The 11,793-nt window shown below is 43.1% G+C and overlaps 1 protein-coding gene across 1 annotated transcript; it reads right to left on the bottom strand.

Moving 5' to 3' along the window:
- Positions 1-1,157: 1,157 nt before the first annotated feature.
- On the bottom strand, positions 1,158-11,395 carry Clrn2 (clarin 2). The gene is made up of 3 exons (XM_059275773.1): positions 11,143-11,395; positions 4,605-4,784; positions 1,158-1,531 (listed from the first exon to the last, which is right to left on the bottom strand). The coding sequence occupies exons 1-3, from the start codon at positions 11,393-11,395 to the stop codon at positions 1,266-1,268; spliced, it is 699 nt and encodes a 232-aa protein (XP_059131756.1). The 3' UTR covers positions 1,158-1,265.
- Positions 11,396-11,793: the final 398 nt, after the last annotated feature.

Genomic DNA, 11,793 nt, shown 5'->3' with positions numbered 1-11,793 from the left:
CTCCCTGGGACTTCATGCCTTGTGTGTTCCCTCAGTACTGACTCAACTTGGGATTCTTTATCAACCTTGCATCCCTCACTACTGGAAAAAACCTACTCATCTTTCACAGTTCAGATCAAATGTTAGCTCAGCGAAACTTTAATACCACACTTCATCCAGGAGACTTCATTCCTTCCTGTTCCCCTGTGCTGGGGCTACTTTTACATTCTTACATTGCGTCACTTGTATATCAAACTGCAGATCAGCAACGTGGCTTTAAAAGTATAGGGGAAATTTCCCGAATGTGGTATTTGTTGGAAGGAACTACCAATCCTAGGAGCAACAAAGGGAAGACATTAGAATTGGGAAAACTTAGAAGCTCAGAGGTGGAGTTCCATTAAGCTTAATGACCTCTAGAAAAGGGCACTGTTGGCCTGGTCCTGATTTACCTGAGCTTGCTGGATGGGCTGCATGGGCAAGAGACCCAGACTTACTAGGTTTCATCCCTCATCTTACCAAGTTGCACAACTTGTCTGTACCTTGATTTTTCCATCTGTCAAATGGAGCTAGAATGGCTCTGGCCACTTGGGAGGATCTAGACAGTTAATAGGTGGAAAAGTCTTGGAATGGTGCTCTGGGCTGGGGCTATTGCTCAGTTGCAGAGTGTCTGCCTCGTGTATGCAAAGCCTGGACTTGATTGGCACCACCAGGAGGAAAAAAAGAAATAAAGGAAAAGTCAAGCAACCAAGCAAATAAGCCAGTGTTCAGCATATAGCGGCCACTCAGTAACCCACAGTCATTCCCATTCCTAGTGTTATTGTTGTTAGTTGATTTCTGTGTCACGTGGATACGTTCTTACTTCTCGAGGATAGGGGCATGATCATAGTTTCTTTGCACACCTCCAATACTATAGAGAACAAGCTCTACTGAGTCTTACTGGAGTTTATGTGACCTTGTTTGCAGAGATCCCCAACAGCACCATTGGAACCTCACAACCAAGCCTGTGAAGTGGTTATTACCCCCTTTTGACAGATGAGGGAACTGAGAATTAGTCAATAAGTGAATTGTCCAGTGTCAGACATAGCTGATCGGTTCAGCTCCAAGGTCATTAAAAAGAAACACCCTGGTCATTGAGAGTTTTTCCTTTCTGGTCCAGCCAACTCTTTAATCCCCCACAGCCTTCCTTTCACTACCAAGAACACTTGGATTGAGAAGGCTGGAAAAAGCAGAAACCCCCATTGATGTCGCAGACTGATTAAGGGAAAGGTGTGGGCAGGAGCCGGATATCAGTATAAAATGTCCTCGGGGGTAACGGTGGCCTCTTCCATTTTAGTCTTGATTTCTGGGAGGGGAATTTGACTGATTGCCACCACAACCAAGTTTGCCGCGTGGGCCGATGCACTTGCCACACATATCCAGAATGACTCTTCATACTGTTCTTCCACCACGACAAACTGAAAGAGCCTCTCCTGGAAGTTGGCAATTCTTTCCGTCAGGTCGTGAAATTTCACTGCAGCCATGAAGCTGCCGATGGCTAGTGCCACGACTCCACCTGAAACCCAAAATAGCGCCTTTACTTACTGCTCCTCTTGGTAATCGTAAGGTCTCTACTGAGGTGGCACTTCTGTGCTATGTGAAACAAAATCTTTTGGGTGTGAAGAATGACTACAGCAACACAAATCTGAATTTGTGTTTAAAAGCTTTGGACAACCTACAGAGTATCAAAGGCAAGAGGGACAGTTGTCTAGAAAGAGAACAAATTAATAACAGATGGACTAGAATCTGGATGCCTCTAACTCCTTTTTCCAGTAGTATCCCCATTAGAGGACCACTTTCTAGACCCCTTATGCCTTCTGTATAGATAGTGAGCACTGTGTACAAAGAGGTAAGATCCTATTCTGTAGGGTGAGGTTTCACCTTCCGGCTGCACTGTTCTACAGAAGGTGGAAACGCTGGAATTCCAAACCTCACTTAACTCCCTAGCAATTGAGCAAAACTTAGAAGTTGTTTGGTGGGTCCCCTCCCCCATTTTAATTGAAATTGACAATCAAAAAGACACAATAAACTGAGTCTGGTAGTGTAAATATGTAATTCAAGGGCTTGAGAGGCTAAGGCAGGAGGATTGCAAGTTTGAAGACAATTGACCTACAAAAAGAGAATCAGGAGGAGTGGGGGTGGGGGAAGGGTGGGCAAGGTGATGCTCACTTTTAATGGCAGTACTTGGGAGGCAGAGGCAGGTGGATCTCTGTGAGACTGAGAGTAGCCTGGTCTACATAGAGGGTTCCAGGCTAGCCAGGACTGTGTGGTGAGACCCTGTCTTAAAAGAGAGAGAGAGAAAAAAAAGGGAAAAATAACAAAACAAAAACCCATTCTTAACTGTGTGTGGAGACTCATAATTGTATCACATGGGAGACTGAAACGGGAGGGTCACCATGAATTGGAGTTCAGGCTGGGATACAGATTAAGACCTTGTCTTTAAAAAACAATTTATAAAAGGGTATATTTTCTATGTTTTTAAAAGGTTGTTACAAAGTCACTAAAGAAATTTTGGAGTCCAGAGACAACTACAAGCACGGAAAATAAAATTTAGTTTCACCCTAAAGACCAGGCATACTTTGTACACATTAGTATGTTTCTTATATTTCATTCTTTTGAATACAATCAAAGGTACTCTTAATTTGAGTTAAATTTTTTTTTTCCTTTCACCCAAGGGTGTTCCTGGGTTGTTAACTATTCTGTAAGGGCATGACTTTAAAAACATGTATACTATTTTATTCTGGAGCCATGCCTACATTTTAAAGGATGGCCTTGCTTCTGGGACTCTAGATGTTAGGAACTGTGTTCTCTTCCATCTCCTCTCCATAAGCCCCATCTATGGAATTCTTCACAGCCAAAGGCTATTCACATTTTTATTCATTTTGACAATATGTTTCTTCTGATTGCCTATTTGTTAGGATCTCATCAGTAGAATTAGAACAGTGGTTCTCAACCTTCCTAATGCTGGTGACCCCCAACCACAAAATTATTTCACTACTACTTCATAACTAATTTTGTTACTGTTATGAAACATAATGTAAATATCTGCTCCATGATCCCCAAAGGGGTGAAGACCCACAGGTTGAGAACCACTTAATTAGAGAGTCCTAGGACTCTAGATATGTAGACTCTACTCTCTAGACATGTACAGAAATAAGTATTTATTCAATGAGTAGGACTGAATACTTTTTATGGTTAAGAGTCTGCCGAGATAAGACACGGTGCAGTCCTGGTGACTGTACAGGATAGCTAGCCTTTATATACAAAGGCAAATACATAGCAACTGATGGACTGTAATATATGTTGCAAAACCAGTACTTGTGTTTACACTTTATGATCCTCTTATACATGGCTAAGGAGGTAAGAGATTATTGCCACAGTGGAACCTTGACCGTCCCATATGGGTTTTCTGAGACAGTCTTTTTTTTTTTGTTCATAGGATTTTGTTGTTGTCACTATAGACGATGTATTAAGTACATAATTAAAGGTAACTCTTACTTTCCACGTGTCCACTTATTAGCTAATCTATGTGAATACAACACTGTTTCTTTCAGCAAAGAAAACATTCCTTTTTCCACCAAGGTTTTGGACCCAGTGAGGGGCATGTGAAAGAGCAGAGAGTTAAATATTTTAATTTCTTCATACTTTTCATCCGACTACTTACGCTACAGGACTTGATGGCTCTAGAGACCATTAAGGGTGGACCCTTTCCCTTATGGTCAGTTTTTCTCCCTCCTTCCTGTCTTTGGACCCTACCTTCTGTTTTTCTTGTAATATTGGAAAGGGAAGACTCTCTTTAGGATTCAAATGACCATATGGGTGGAGGTACCTGATTGAGACCCATTAAGGGAAAGCTACTTCTTCCTGGTCACAGGATATAATTAAAATTCTATCTCTGGCTCTGGGTGGAGACCTACCACTCCAAACTACCCTAAACATTGCTTTCTAGTGTCCCTTCTGTTTAAGAGTTACTGGAGCTCAGCCTGTCAATCACCCAACTAGGAGTCTACTCTTCTGTGGTGGACTTTAGGGCTTTGGGACTTTCCTTTCCCTTGAGAAACCTGACTTACATGTGGATGTGCTAAGGGGATGGGAGGAGCAATTATCCTCTTAATAAGATAATCTATTTACCTTTCTTCAAAGCCCCTTCTTTTGTGGAGCCACTTCAGCAGCCTGCCCACCCTTCTGAAAAATGGAACTTTCCCAAAGTTCTCTTTATCACTGTTTAGATCCTGGCCAGGGGCCTAAGCACGCTTTCTGGGACACCGTGGGGCTTCCTCATGCATTTGCTAAAGTTCTCCTCTCCTTCCACCACGCAGCTTACTGACTTCTGTCACTGAAGCTGACTGCTTTCTTGAAGCCACAGACTTTCTCTTCTCCACCTCCCTCCTCCTGGCAGCTGCCAAGATTTACAGCTTGTCTTCTCTCTTGTTTTTCTCCCAGACTCCAATAAAAATTCACCTTAGCTTCCTTCTGAGTCTGTTTTTAAATTCTTTCATTAACAAGACTAAGAGCCCCAAAAAGGTTAACACTTGGGAGCCCAGCCTGATCCTGTAGACACCAGTTTCCCTCCCCTGGGGGCTTCTTACCTGCCAGGACATTCCAAAGGCAGATGCCACCAGGGCCATTGACTGCCCTGTAGGGGACTTGAATGATGTTGAGAATAGCAAAGCCCATGCTGACCAGAGCCAGGGCCAAGGCCAGGAAGAGGAGCAGCAGAATCGTGACATGGAGGCTTGCATTGAGCTCCTTCACCAGATGTGGGAAGACTGTGGAGAGAGACGGTATTTCAAGGTCAGAGCGTGGTTCCTTTCACAATGTCAGGACTAGCTTATCTCAAGATAAGTAAGTAGAGGATAAGGGCAAGACACAAAAATGTTGGGTTTTCCAAAACCAAGAGACTTCCTGCGATGGGTCTGTGGACCCTAGAGCTACCACTTGTTAGCTGGCCAGGAATCTTCATCCTCGTGGAGTGAACACAAGTCCAAATGTACCCCACAGTGGACATTATACTGAGCCTGCAGTCCTGGGTGGGATCTGGTGTAAACTGCTGCACTTCACATAAGCCCCAGGCACAGGCAGGGCAGGGTAGATGCTATTGCTGCCGAGTATCAAGGATACTTAATACTCACATAGTATAATACTTCATGAAAATATCAATTTTCCATGTGAATGTGGCGGAAGAGGTTAGTGAAATATCTGTTTCTATTTGTTTCTCTATGTTTGCCACTGGTTTTAGTAGAGAAAATGAAATGATGCACTAGAGTATTTCAAATATTGTCCAGGACAATCTGCTCTCAGAGATGACATCTGTGGGTACTGATGTTGTTATTTGTACTCTCTAACCTGGGAAAGGCATGTGGCCTCAGTGGGAAGCTAGTGATGGTTGTGTGGGAGAGGGGAAATTGCCTTTTGCTGAGCAGAGTTATGGACTGAGCTCTTTGGAGCTGTCATCTCATTCAGTGGTCATGGTAAGGCATCTGGAGGTTGTCAACACCCTTCACCCACAAGCTTAGAGACATGGAGTTCATTGTCATTGTGTAAGGCAACCCTGAACTATATACAGAAGTTAGAGTACATACAGAACATACAGTCCTGTGTATTATGTGGTATAACAAGTTTAAGGTCAGTTTTTAACAATTTAAAATGACGAATACTAAAGAATCCTATCCTTTAGCAGACTCCAAGGTTGGCATCTCTCAAGCCTGAAAACTAGAGGGTATTTTTTTTTTTTTTTTATTGTTTTAGACAGGGTCTCATTATACAGTCCTGGCTGGGCTGGAATTGGCTGTGTAGACCAGGCTGGCAGACCTCCAACTCACAGAGATTCACCTGCTTCTGCTTCCTGAGTGTTGGGATTAAAGCATGCACTGCCATGCTGGGCAGGAGTGAGGGCTCTTGTTCTCCTCCCTGTGTGGCGTCATTTCCATTCACAGGTTTCCAGGCACCACCCACATTCACATCCTGGGTTTTTTTTTTTTTTTTAATCTTATTTATTTTTATTTTATGTGCATTGGTGTTTTGCCATGGGTGTCAGGTCCCATGGAACAGGAGTCACAGACCACTATGAGCTGCCATGTGGGTGCTGGGAATTGAACCCAGGTCCTCTGGAAGAGCAGTCAGTGCTCTCAACTGCTGAGCCATCTCTCCAGCTCCCACATCTTGGGTTCTTATTCAGCGTTTTTTCCAGTTCTGTGTTTCCATTGGTCATTATCTCTGCATGGTCATCTCAGTGGCTTTGGAAACTTTAGCTGGGGAGATGGGCTCCTTTCCAAGGGACTTTGTCTTCCTCAGGCATTGGTCTTCCCTTTCTTTCCATTCTAATGCCCTTCTTGAGACACAACATCCACTTTGAAACCCTGAGTCTCTTCTTATTCCAGACACAGTAGCTTCTACCCATTTGCCCATCTCTTTACTCCCTTTCTTGATCATGCAATCCTTAGGACACATGACTAGTATAGTATAGCAACCCTTTACTAAATCCTTAAAATGCAAAATAGTCACTCACATGATTGGCAAGATTAAAAACTTTTGTTGATGATAGTGTAGGAAAAAGGCACATCCTATAGGGATGCTCAGTCTTACATCCCCATTAAAAGGCAACGTGATCAAAGGCAGCATCTATCAAAGCAATTTCATTGCTAGTCATTGTTGTCCAGACAGACCAGTGCATTCAAAGTTGTGTACGTACATTGGCTGTTCATTACAATAGCAAACATTTGGAGATAGATTAATTCTTCCAGTCAACAAAGTAGTTGAATAAATTTAGTTATGACATCACAATGCAGATTTTAGAAAGAACCAGCCACAGGCACATGATGACATGACCTATATTTGGAGTTGACTAAATGAGAAATTGAGAACCATATTATGATGATGAAGAAGAGGGAACGTGGGCACAAAGACTGATGTGGGGAAGGAGGTAAAGAGTACTCAATCCACAGCCTCCAGTTGAAGTGTCTTAATTAATCATACGGACTATTGGCACAGGGTGAATCTCTGGCTAACATTCACATTCATGTGGGTTATTCTTGGCTCAGGATCTTCCTGGGAACCAAGGTTTTAATTACCTTTTATATGTTACTACTCAGAAATTCAAGTCTTTCTTTAGGAGTTTCATTTTAACAGTTTGTTCCACTAGGTTTTTCTCCCCCAATACCCTCGAACAGAGTTTCTCTGTGTAGCCCTGGCTATCCTGAAACTCACTATATAGACCAGGCTGGCCTTGAACTCAGAGATCTGCCTGCCTCTGCCTCCTGTGTGCTGGGTTTCCTTTAGTTTTTGAGAAGAACTCTATATTTAACTCTGTTGCACGGTACTGCCCCCAGAACACTGTGGCTCACTCCTTTTTCATGTTTGTACCATTTCCAAGAGTTTTAGGCATTTTTCACTTAATGAAATTGAGGTTTGCAGCTTGGAATCCACAGCCATGAACACAGTTGATCCATGGCCGCCATTGATAATCAGGTATAAGCTGTGTGCAGGCCCTTCATACACATTCTTCCTTTTGTCCCTCTCTCTCCTTCGTGTGTGTGTGTGTGTGTGTACATGTACCTGTGAGTGCTCATATATATGCTCATGCATGTGGAGGCCAGAGATCAGCCTCAGGGTGTTCCTCAGATGCTATCCACCTTGTTTTTTGAGAGTCTGTCACTGAGACCCAGGACTTTCCAATTAATCCAGGTTTGCTGGCTAACAAATCCTGGGGACCCTCTCATCTCTACCACCCCAGCATTAAGATTACAAAGGCATGCCTCTATACCTAGCTTTTTACATGGGTGGTGGGGATGGAGCTGAGGTCTCTATGCTCACATGAGGAGTGCTTTGCTGACTGAGTTTGCTCCCCAGGTCACCCTCTCTTATTCTTGCAGATGTGGAAACTGAAGTTTAGAGAAGTTAAATAGTTTAGCCAAGACCACGTAGCCCGGTAGTAACGCCTAACTATTCTGCAAAAGGGCTGAGAGGAGAAAAATCGGAAACCTTAGATAAACGAGTTTAAAATTGTGCGTGGTGGTGGCACATGCCTTTAATCCCAGCACTTGAGAAGCAGAGGCAGAGACAGGCAGATCTCTGTGAGTTTGAGGCCAGCCTTGTCTGTAGAGTGAGTTCCAGGATAGCCAGAGCTATTACACAGAGAAACCCTGTCTAAAAAAAAGTTTAAAATTTTAATCACAGTGTAGCTCAAATTCTAGAAGGCTCAATTTGAATTTAAGCTCTTTTTTTTAAAAAAAAATCTAAGAAGCAATACCTGAATATTATTCTATTGGCATTTAAACTTAGATGATTTGTTTGTTCCTTATTTTTTGCCCTGGTGAGATAAATAAATAATCACAGAATTGGAAGACAGATCCAGGCTTTAGCTCTTGGGGAGAGAATTCTTTGGTAAGATGTGGGAAGGGGACTAGAGAGCTAAACTTCAACATAATGTAAGTTAGGTATATTCACAGAAGTTATTTCATGTATTGATAGCTCTAATTCGCAATTTCTTCTTTAATAAAATGTCATCATAAAGTCAGGGTAGAGGAAATGAACCCCAGGCGTGTCGACAGAGATTCTCTAGTGACTAGCGTCTAGTCCGAATGTGCTCCATGTCTCCTATGTCACACAGCAGGCTTCTCAGGGCAGGCACTTGTCTGCTCTGTTCATCTCTCTTTTCCTGGTGGTACCTGGCTTGTATCTACTCAACAGTACCCCTGAATACACACATGCCATTCATTTAATGCTTGCTGTTTTCTTTCTGCAGCTACTCCAGCATTACTTTCATTTTAGAAGTTTCTAGATGGTTGGTGGTGGCAAATGTCTTGGTGTCCCCATGACCAATGAGGGAGTTGAGTCTCTCAGAAGAGTCTCTGTGATGGTGAGGAAAGAGGCTGTGTTATGAATGAGACGTGATAAAAATCCCCTAGTCTAAAGTTCACAAAGCACTTCCCCAAGCTCCTCTCTGCTGATTTGCCCTGTGGACAGGGATATTCTTCTGTAGACCTTCAGAAAGTGGGAAATCCTGTGAAGGGTGGGAAATGCTAATGTACTCCATAGCTACTTCCAGTTTACATTGTACTGGACTTGAGAGATGTGCCCTGAAGGAATTTAGATCGTCTCTAGAGAGGCAATAATACACACACAATGTCTCTACAGCACATGATCAAAGGAAGAAGCTACCTCAGGCTTCCTGAGAGCTTTCAAGCACGATCTTTCCAAGGTACTGTGAATGAACACTTCTAAGGTACTGTGAATGAACACTTCTAAGGTACTGTGAATGAACACTTTATACATCCTCTGGGACAACCTGAGAGCAACTGAAAACAAAACATTCTCAAACACTGCCTGACTCACAGATGAAAATGAAACACCTTCTATGCATCTCACACGTTTTTGATGCTTGAGACTACATCACACTAGAGGAAACGGATGGTTCTTGTGTTTATCTTTCTTAGAAGGAAGGAGCAGGAGAGAAACTTCCCATTAGAAGCAGTTTAAGTTTCTGGGAGCTGAGGATGGCTCAATTCCCACTAGAATTCAGGTACCACTAGCACATTAGAGGACCACAGGCACTTGGCTGCCCTGCCATGCTCCCACATACTAAAGTTTCATAAGTGTCCCACGGACATACCGGCAGCCAGAGCATTCCGATCAAGTACCATTATTATGGTCTCCTTTTAACATATCCTTTTCTTTGTTTAGTTGTATGATTATTTTTCAACTTCTACTTTTTTTGGTGTGTGTGTGTGTGTGTGTGTGTGTGTGTGTGTGTGTGTGTGTGTGTATATGTGTGTGTGTGTAGTTTGTACATCTGTGTGTGGGCTTTCAGAGAACAGAAGAGAACATTGGATGTCCTACTTATCAATCTCTGCCTTATTTCTTAGAGACAGGGTCTCTCACTGAACTCAGAGCTATGCTAGCAGCCAGCAATCCGTCTGTCTCTACTCTCGACAGCACTGGAGTTACATGCTTGCATGTGACCAAGCCTGAGCCACCTCTCCGGCCCCCTAGGTTGTAGTAGTAATGGAGTTATTTCTCCAATACTTAAGGTCCATTTTAATTGCTAGGTGAATATAAATATACTCAGAGATTTTTTTCTCAAACGTAATGAACATGTCTTTCCTTTCTATATAGAAATGAAGAGCATTTGTATAATGTTTGTCAAGGGATACAACCTTCTATTTTTCTGTATTTAGTGAAATGCATGTCCTGGCCAGGTTTTTAAACATTCCCACACAGTTCTGAGATACAGAAATCAAGTGATTGGTGAGATTTCTAATCCCCATGTGCTGACAAGCCATTGATTAACTATAGTTTTGTAGGACTATCACTATTTTTACTAGTGGTCTAATTGATTGTTTTGTTTTTTTCTTTCCCAGAAGATCTTTCCTAAGCCATTTTTGGACTCCAACCTTAGGTCTTCACGGGGCTACTTTGTTTACCTTCTGAGCTCTGAACTCAGGCCAGTGCGGCTGCCTGCTCATCTTTAAACCATCAAGTGCCTTCCTCAGTCTCCTTGCCAGGAAACGTGTCAGCTGCTCTTCAAACCCCAGAAGTATGCTCCCAGCAAAGTCCCGCTGCTGTTCCTCAGGCTATGAAGCTTTCACATACATGGATGTGGGAGCAGTCACCATGCTTCCTGGAGGCCCCCTTCTGCAGGCAGTCTGCCCCTGTATACTGATGTAGTGAAGACTACCAGAGTCACACACATGGCATGGCTCTGTTGTTACTTGGCAGAATGAGTGACCCCAGGTGAATAATGTAACTTCTCAAGCCTCAGTGTACTCTGATGAAAAATGGGAGCATTCATGATGCCTTAATTATAAGTGTGTTGTAAATCTTAAAAGAATCAGTCAATGCGCAGCTTCTAGTGGGATGCTTGACACACGAGTACTCGATATTTTACTAATCATTATTACTAGAAGTAAACTACAAAGTATACAAATTCCTATTTCTAGTATTTTTGTTTATCTCTTTTAGAAAAGAAAAAATTCTCTTTGCATTGCTACACAGGAGCTATTGGCTGCCTATAGATTTTGATGTTATGTCTTAGATAGGCAATAGTCAAATCTCACTTAGACATAAGCACGCCTGCAAAACAAAAATTCACACACCAGTTCACACGCCCCAGTATACTCACATACTCACTTGTAAATTGGGACTGGCGGCCCCCGAGCCCACATTGCCGTATTTTACAACCTCGGAAGAGCCCATAGTAAATGTCCCCAATGAATTTGACCAGTTCTGGGTCTGTGGCATTGACCAAATCCACTCCAGTCTGACACAGGATCTTCCCACTCAACCAATGGGGCACAGCCAAGGCAACGATGATCAGAAGGAAGGAAGAGAAGCTGAGTAGAGACGCCAGCCCGTACCACGCCTTTTTGAACCATCCAGGCATGCTAGTGAGTGCAGATCATCCCCCAGGGCTCTGGGCAGCAGAAGGGCAAGTGGACATCTTCAGACACTCGGTGATAGCCTGCTCCATACACACCAAGTCAAGACTTCCAGTCCATCTCCTCATCCTCCTTCAGTGCCTGCCTCCTCAGCTTGTGTTTACTACATGCCCATCCCAGCCTCTGCAGGTGATCTTCCCCTGACTCGACAGAGCAGAGTATGTTACCCAAGGAAGTAACCCTATATCTCCCACTGGACTAGGGTTTCAGCAGAGGCTTAATTGTTCCTCCGTTCGAGTATTTAAGTAATCGTGATGTGGATGCCATAAGGACCAGAGAGTTATTACCAAGCAAAGCCAGGGAGAACTGCTGACAAAGGATGCTAACTAGACTTAAAAAAAAA

Source organism: Peromyscus eremicus, chromosome 10 (assembly GCF_949786415.1).
Source record: "Peromyscus eremicus chromosome 10, PerEre_H2_v1, whole genome shotgun sequence".
In the NCBI taxonomy this organism is placed as follows: Eukaryota; Metazoa; Chordata; class Mammalia; order Rodentia; family Cricetidae; genus Peromyscus; species Peromyscus eremicus.
Note: the sequence above shows the minus strand (reverse complement) of the source record. Positions and strands in the feature narration are given on the sequence as shown.

Bases quoted from the DNA above. Each gene is read 5' to 3' on its own strand.
- Clrn2 (XM_059275773.1), bottom strand. From the start codon at position 11,395: ATGCCTGGATGGTTCAAAAAGGCGTGGTACGGGCTGGCGTCTCTACTC. The intron at 4,785-11,142 runs GTGAGTATGTGA...CTCTCTCCACAG, and splicing joins CCGCCAGTCCCAATTTACAA to TCTTCCCACATCTGGTGAAG. The intron at 1,532-4,604 runs GTAAGAAGCCCC...TTTGGGTTTCAG, and splicing joins CCTTTGGAATGTCCTGGCAG to GTGGAGTCGTGGCACTAGCC.